At 63.0% G+C, this 7,819-nt stretch overlaps 1 protein-coding gene across 1 annotated transcript in view; it reads left to right on the top strand.

Moving 5' to 3' along the window:
* Positions 1–1,052: 1,052 nt before the first annotated feature.
* LOC122546793 (guanylate-binding protein 1-like) overlaps positions 1,053–7,819 on the top strand; it is a 162,380-nt gene continuing 155,613 nt past the window's right edge. The window contains exons 1-2 of the mRNA XM_087981000.1: positions 1,053–1,158; positions 1,972–2,159. Of these exons, the coding sequence (XP_087837126.1) occupies positions 1,103–1,158; positions 1,972–2,159 (244 nt within the window). The 5' untranslated portion in view covers positions 1,053–1,102. The remainder of the gene's footprint in view (positions 1,159–1,971; positions 2,160–7,819) is intronic.

The following is a 7,819-nucleotide window of genomic DNA, read 5'->3' as shown; positions in this document are numbered from 1 at the left end:
GGAACAAGAGGAGGCCATTCGGCCCCGTCTCCAGCCTGTCACACAGGAACAAGAGGAGGCCATTCGGCCCCGTCTCCAGCCAGTCACACAGGAACAGGAGGAGGCCATTCGGCCCCGTCTCCAGCCAGTCACACAGGAACAGGAGGAGGCCATTCGGCCCCGTCTCCAGCCAGTCACACAGGAACAGGAGGAGGCCATTCGGCCCCGTCTCCAGCCTGTCACACAGGAACAGGAGGAGGCCATTCGGCCCCGTCTCCAGCCTGTCACACAGGAACAGGAGGAGGCCATTCGGCTCCGTCTCCAGCCTGTCACACAGGAGCAGGAGGAGGCCATTCGGCCCCGTCTCCAGCCTGTCACACAGGAACAGGAGGAGGCCATTCGGCCCCGTCTCCAGCCTGTCACACAGGAGCAGGAGGAGGCCATTCGGTCCCGTCTCCAGCCTGTCACACAGGAACAGGAGGAGGCCATTCGGCCCCGTCTCCAGCCTGTCACACAGGAACAGGAGGAGGCCATTCGGCCCCGTCTCCAGCCTGTCACACAGGAACAGGAGGAGGCCATTCGGCCCCGTCTCCAGCCTGTCACACAGGAACAGGAGGAGGCCATTCGGCCCCGTCTCCAGCCTGTCACACAGGAACAGGAGGAGGCCATTCGGCCCCATCTCCAGCCAGTCACACAGGAACAGGAGGAGGCCATTCAGCTCCATCTCCATCCAGTCACACAGAAACAGGAGGAGGCCATTCGGCCCCATCTCCAGCCTGTCACACAGGAACAGGAGGAGGCCATTCAGCCCCATCTCCAGCCTGTCACACAGGAACAGGAGGAGGCCATTCAGCCCCATCTCCAGCCTGTCACACAGGAACAGGAGGAGGCCATTCAGCCCCGTCTCCAGCCTGTCACACAGGAGCAGTATGAAGTGCGTTATTATACAAGCTCCCTTATACTTTGCCCTGTGAAGGGGGATTATCCCAGAGTTGCTCGGGTTGGGGATGAGGAGAGAACGGTGCGTAGTTGATCGAACACTTTCCCAACGTTCCCATCTTCTCTGCAGGGCGATACGACCAACGATTCCTGGATCTTTGCTCTTGCTGTGCTCCTGAGCAGTATGTTGGTCTATAACAGCATGGGCACCATCGACCAGTACGCAATGGACAAGCTCCAGTATCCTTCACCCACTGACAGTGAGGCAACAGCCCCCTCAGCTCAGACTGACCGCCTGTGGCAAGTAAGGGGGGAGAGGGAGAGAGAGAGAGAGAGAGAGAGAGAGAGAGAGAGAGAGAGAAAGAACCTGCATTCAGATAGCACCATTCTCCTCCTCAGGTACACAGGGACAGGAGTAGACCTTTCAGCCTGCCCGTCTTTCAGAACGATCAAGGCCACTCGAGTATTTCAATGACCTTTTAGCCGCTCCACTCCCACTGGGGAATCAGACATCGACCAATCCCGACCTTAAACCCACTCAGAAACTGAGCTTCCACAGCCCCTCTGTGAGAGGGAACGAGACAAGTTTCCAACCCTTCGATGAGAAACCAAACCCCCGTCCATCTCAGAGCTGACCCTCAGAGTATCGGGGAAGACCTTTTAGGACGGAGATAAGGAGAAACTTCAGCCAGAGAGTGGGGAATTTGTGGGATTCACTGCCACCGAAGGCTGTGGGGGTCAGGTCATTGAGTATATTTAAGACTGAGATGGAAAAATTCCTGATTCACCGGGGGATCAAGGATCGGGGGGGGGGGGGGGGGGTAAGCAGGAGAATGGGGTTGGGAAAGTTATCAGCCATGATTGAATGGTGGAGCAGGCATGATGGGCTGAATGGCCTAATTTCTGCTCCTGTCTCTCATGGTTGAACATTTCAGCTTGAATTCTGTTGGGAGTGAGGCAGCACCTGGATTGTTCCTGTGTTCCAGCGACATGGAACAGGCAGCTGCACCTGTAACCGAAAGGCACCTTTTCCCTTCCTTAGCGGCTGCACAGTTACGTCACCGAACTGACCGAGCTGATCAAAGTGAAAGCGACGGGAGGGGAGGACGAGTCCACGGAGTTTGCTCGTTTCTTCCCAGCCTTTGTCTGGTCCGTGCGGGATTTCACCCTGGATTTGACGTTGGAGGGCAAGAAGGTGACGGAGGATGGGTACCTGGAGAACGCCCTCAAGCTGAAGCACGGTGAGGGAGGAGCAGGCTGCAGCTGAGGGGCTGCAGGAGCGTCCAGTCTCACCCCAGGCTGTGCACTATCCAAACTGTTCATTCCCCTCCACCCCCAGAGCTTCTATCAGCGCGGCACTCCCTCAGCACTGACCCTCCCACAGTGCGGCGCTCCCTCAGCACTGACCCTCCGACAGTGCGGCACTCCCTCAGCACTGACCCTCCGACAGTGCGGCACTCCCTCAGCACTGACCCTCCCACAGTGCGGGACTCCCTCAGCACTGACCCTCCCACAGTGCGGGACTCCCTCAGCACTGACCCTCCGACAGTGCGGCACTCCCTCAGCACTGACCCTCCGACAGTGCGGCACTCCCTCAGCACTGACCCTCCGACAGTGCGGCACTCCCTCAGCACTGACCCTCCGACAGTGCGGCGCTCCCTCAGCACTGACCCTCTGACAGTGTGGCACTCCCTCAGCACTGACCCTCCGACAGGGCGGCACTCCCTCAGCACTGACCCTCCCACAGTGCCCACTCCCTCAGCACTGACCCTCCGACAGGGCGGCACTCCCTCAGCACTGACCCTCCCACACTGCGGCGCTCCCTCAGCACTGACCCTCCGACAGTGCGGCACTCCCTCAGCACTGACCCTCCCACAGTGCAGCACTCCCTCAGCACTGACCCTCCGACAGTGCGGCACTCCCTCAGTACTGACCGTCCGACAGTGCGGCACTCCCTCAGCACTGACCCTCCGACAGTGCGGCACTCCCTCAGCACTGACCCTCCGACAGTGCGGCACTCCCTCAGCACTGACCCTCCGACAGTGCCCACTCCCTCAGCACTGACCCTCCGACAGTGCGGCACTCCCTCAGCACTGACCCTCCGACAGTGCGGCACACCCTCAGCACTGACCCTCCGACAGTGCGGCACTCCCTCAGCACTGACCCTCAGACAGTGCGGGACTCCCTCAGCACTGACCCTCCAACAGTGCGGCACTCCCTCAGCACTGACCCTCCCACAGTGCGGCACTCCCTCAGCACTGACCCTCCCACAGTGCGGCACTCCCTCAGCACTGACCCTCCCACAGTGCGGCACTCCCTCAGCACTGACCCTCCCACAGTGCGGCACTCCCTCAGCACTGACCCTCCGACAGTGCGGCACTCCCTCAGTACTGACCCTCCGACAGTGCGGCACTCCGTCAGCACTGACCCTCCGACAGTGCGGCACTCCCTCAGTACTGACCCTCCGACAGTGCGGCACTCCGTCAGCACTGACCCTCCCACAGTGCGGCGCTCCCTCAGCCCTGACCCTCCGACAGTGCGGCACTCCGTCAGCCCTGACCCTCCCACAGTGCGGCGCTCCCTCAGCCCTGACCCTCCGACAGTGCAGCACTCCCTCAGCACTGACCCTCCGACAGTGCGGTGCTCCCTCAGCACTGACCCTCCGACAGTGCAGCACTCCCTCAGCACTGACCCTCCGACAGTGCGGTGCTCCCTCAGAACTGACCCTCCGACAGTGCGGCACTCCCTCAGCACTGACCCTCCGACAGTGCTGCACTCCCTCAGCACTGACCCTCCCACAGTGTGGCACTCCCTCAGCACTGACCCTCCCACAGTGCGGCACTCCCTCAGCACTGACCCTCCCACAGTGCGGCACTCCCTCAGCACTGACCCTCCCACAGCGCGGCACTCCCTCAGCACTGACCCTCCGACAGTGCGGCACTCCCTCAGCACTGACCCTCCGACAGTGCGGCACTCCCTCAGCACTGACCCTCCGACAGTGCGGCACTCCCTCAGCACTGACCCTACGACAGTGCGGCACTCCCTCAGCACTGACCCTCCGACAGTGCGGCACTCCCTCAGCACTGACCCTCCGACAGTGCGGCACTCCCTCAGCACTGACCCTCCGACAGTGCGGCACTCCCTCAGCACTGACCCTACGACAGTGCGGCACTCCCTCAGCACTGACCCTCCGACAGTGCGGCACTCCCTCAGCACTGACCCTCCGACAGTGCGGCACTCCCTCAGCACTGACCCTCCGACAGTGCGGCACTCCCTCAGCACTGACCCTCTGACAGTGCGGCACTCCCTCAGCACAGACCCTCCCACAGTGCGGCACTCCCTCAGCACTGACCCTCCCACAGCGCGGCACTCCCTCAGCACTGACCCTCCCACAGTGCGGCACTCCCACAGCACTGACCCTCCCACAGTGCGGCACTCCCTCAGCACTGACCCTCCCACAGTGCGGCACTCCCTCAGCACTGACCCTCCCACAGCGCGGCACTCCCTCAGCACTGACCCTCCGACAGTGCCCACTCCCTCAGCACTGACCCTCCCACAGTGCGGCACTCCCTCAGCACTGACCCTCCGACAGTGCGGCACTCCCTCAGCACTGACCCTCCGACAGTGCGGCACTCCCTCAGCACTGACCCTCCGACAGTGCGGCACTCCCTCAGCACTGACCCTCCGACAGTGCGGCACGCCCTCAGCACTGACCCTCTGACAGTGCGGCACTCCCTCAGCACTGACCCTCAGACAGTGCGGCACTCCATCAGCACTGACCCTCAAACAGTGAGGCACTCCCTCAGCACTGACCCTCCGACAGTGCGGCACTCCCTCAGCACTGACCCTACGACAGTGCGGCACTCCCTCAGCACTGACCCTCCGACAGTGCGGCACTCCCTCAGCACTGACCCTCCGACAGTGCGGCACTCCCTCAGCACTGACCCTCCCACAGCGCGGCACTCCCTCAGCACTGACCCTCCGACAGTGCGGCACTCCCTCAGCACTGACCCTCCGACAGTGCGGCACTCCCTCAGCACTGACCCTCTGACAGCGCGGCACTCCCTCAGCACTGACTCTCCGACAGTGCGGCTCACCCTCAGCCCTGACCCTCTGACAGTGCGGCACGCCCTCAGCACTGACCCTCTGACAGTGTGGCACTCCCTCAGCACTGACCCTCAGACAGTGTGGCACTCCCTCAGCACTGACCCTCCGACAGTGCGGCACTCCCTCAGCACTGGCCCTCCGACAGTGCGGCATTCCCTCAGCAATGACCCTCCGACAGTGCGGCACTCATTCAGCACTGACCCTCAGACAGTGCAGGACTCCCTCAGCACTGACCCTCCGACAGTGCGGCACTCCCTCAGCACTGACCCTCCGACAGTGCGGCACTCCCTCAGCACTGACCCTCCGACAGTGCGGCACTCCCTCAGCACTGACCCTCCCACCGTGCGGCACTCCCTCAGCACTGACCCTCCGACAGTGCGGCACTCCCTCAGCACTGACCCTACGACAGTGCGGCACTTCCTCAGCACTGACCCTCCCACAGTGCGCCACTCCCTCAGCACTGGCCCTCCGACAGTGCGGCACTCCCTCAGCACTGACCCTCCCACAGTGCAGAACTCCCGCAGCACTGACCCTCAGACAATGCGGTGCTCCCTTAGCACTGACCCTCCCACGGTGCGTCACTCCCTCAGTACTGACCCTCAGACAGTGCGGCGCTCCCTCAGCTCTGACCCTCCGACAGTGCGGCACTCCCTCAGCACTGACCCTCCGACAGTGCGGCACTCCCTCAGCACTGACCCTCCGAACACTGACCCTCCCACAGTGCGGCACTCCCTCAGTACTGACCGTCCGACAGTGCGGCTCTCCCTCAGCACTGACCCTCCGACAGTGCGGCACTCCCTCAGCACTGACCCTCCCACCGTGCGGCACTCCCTCAGCACTGACCCTCCGACAGTGCGGCACTCCCTCAGCACTGACCCTACGACAGTGCGGCACTTCCTCAGCACTGACCCTCCCACAGTCGGCACTCCCTCAGCACTGACCCTCCCACAGTGCGGCGATCCCTCAGCTCTGACCCTCCGACAGTGCGGCACTCCCTCAGCACTGACCCTCCGACAGTGCGGCACTCCCTCAGCACTGAGCCTCCGAACACTGACCCTCCGAACACTGACCCTCCCACAGTGCGGCACTCCCTCAGTACTGACCGTCCGACAGTGCGGCACTCCCTCAGCACTGACCCTCCCACCGTGCGGCACTTCCTCAGCACTGACCCTCCCACCGTGCGGCACTCCCTCAGCACTGACCCTACGACAGTGCGGCACTCCCTTAGCACTGACCCTCCCACGGTGCGTCACTCCCTCAGTACTGACCCTCCGACAGTGCGGCGCTCCCACAGCACTGACCCTACGACAGTGCGGCACTCCCTCAGCACTGACCCTCCGACAGTGCGGCACTCCCTCAGCACTGACCCTCCCACCGTGCGGCACTCCCTCAGCACTGACCCTCCGACAGTGCGGCACTCCCTCAGCACTGACCCTACGACAGTGCGGCACTTCCTCAGCACTGACCCTCCCACAGTGCACCACTCCCTCAGCACTGACCCTCCCACTGTGCGGCTCTCCCTCAGCACTGACCCTCTGACAGTGCGGCACTCCCTCAGCACTGACCCTCCGACAGTGCGACACTCCCTCAGCCCTGACCCTCAGAGTGCGGCACTCCCTCAGCACTGACCCTCCTACAGTGCGGCACTCCCCCAGCACTGACCCTCCGACAGTGCGACACTCCCTCAGCCCTGACCCTCAGAGTGCGGCACTCCCTCAGCACTGGCCCTCCGACAGTGCAGCACTCCCCCAGCACTGACCCTCCGACAGTGCGGTGCTCCCTCAGCACTGACCCTCCCACAGTGCGGCACTCCCTCAGTACTGACCGTCGAACAGTGCGGCTCTCCCTCAGCACTGACCCTCCGACAGTGTGGCCCTCCCTCTGCACTGACCCTACGACAGTGCTGCACTCCCTCAGTACTGACCCTCCATCAGCGCAGCACTCCCTCATCACTGACCCTGCGACAGTGTGGCAATCCCTCAGCCCTGACCCTCCGACAGTGCGGCACTCCCTCAGCACTGACCCTACGACAGTGCGGCACTTCCTCAGCATTGACCCTACAACAGTGCGGCACTTCCTCAGCACTGACCCTGCCACAGTGCACCACTCCCTCACCACTGACCCTCCCACAGTGCGGCACTCCCTCAGCACTGACCCTCCGACAGTGCGGTACTCCCTCAGCACTGACCCTACAACAGTGCGGCACTTCCTCAGCACTGACCCTGCCACAGTGTGCCACTCCCTCAGCACTGACCCTCCACAGTGCGCTGCTCCCTCCGCACTGACCATCTGACAGTGCGGCGCTCCCTCACCACTGACCCTCTGACAGTGCGGCACTCCCTCAGCACTGACCCTCCGACAGTGCAGCACTCCCTCTGCACTGACCCATTGACAGTGCTGTGCTCCCTCAGCACTGACCCTCTCACAGTGCGGCACTCCCTCAGTACTGACCGTCCAACAGTGCGGCTCCCCATCAGCACTGACCCTCTGACAGTACGGCACTCCCTCAGCACTGACCCTCCCACCGTGCGGCACACCCTCAGCACTGACCCTCCGACAGTGCGGCCCTCCCTCAGCACTGACCCTACGACAGTGCGGCACTCCCTCAGTACTGACCCTCCATCAGCGCAGCACTCCCTCATCACTGACCCTGCGACAGTGCGGCACTCCCTGAGCCCTGACCCTCCGACAGTGCGGCACTCCCTCAGCACTGACCCTATGACAGTGCGGCAATTCCTCAGCAATGACCCTCCCACAGTGCACCACTCCCTCACCACTGACCCTCCCACAGTGC

This window comes from Chiloscyllium plagiosum, unplaced genomic scaffold, assembly GCF_037043375.1.
Source record: "Chiloscyllium plagiosum isolate Xiang-an unplaced genomic scaffold, Cpla_swu_hap1 HiC_scaffold_38, whole genome shotgun sequence".
NCBI classification, from domain to species: Eukaryota; Metazoa; Chordata; class Chondrichthyes; order Orectolobiformes; family Hemiscylliidae; genus Chiloscyllium; species Chiloscyllium plagiosum.
Note: the sequence above shows the minus strand (reverse complement) of the source record. Positions and strands in the feature narration are given on the sequence as shown.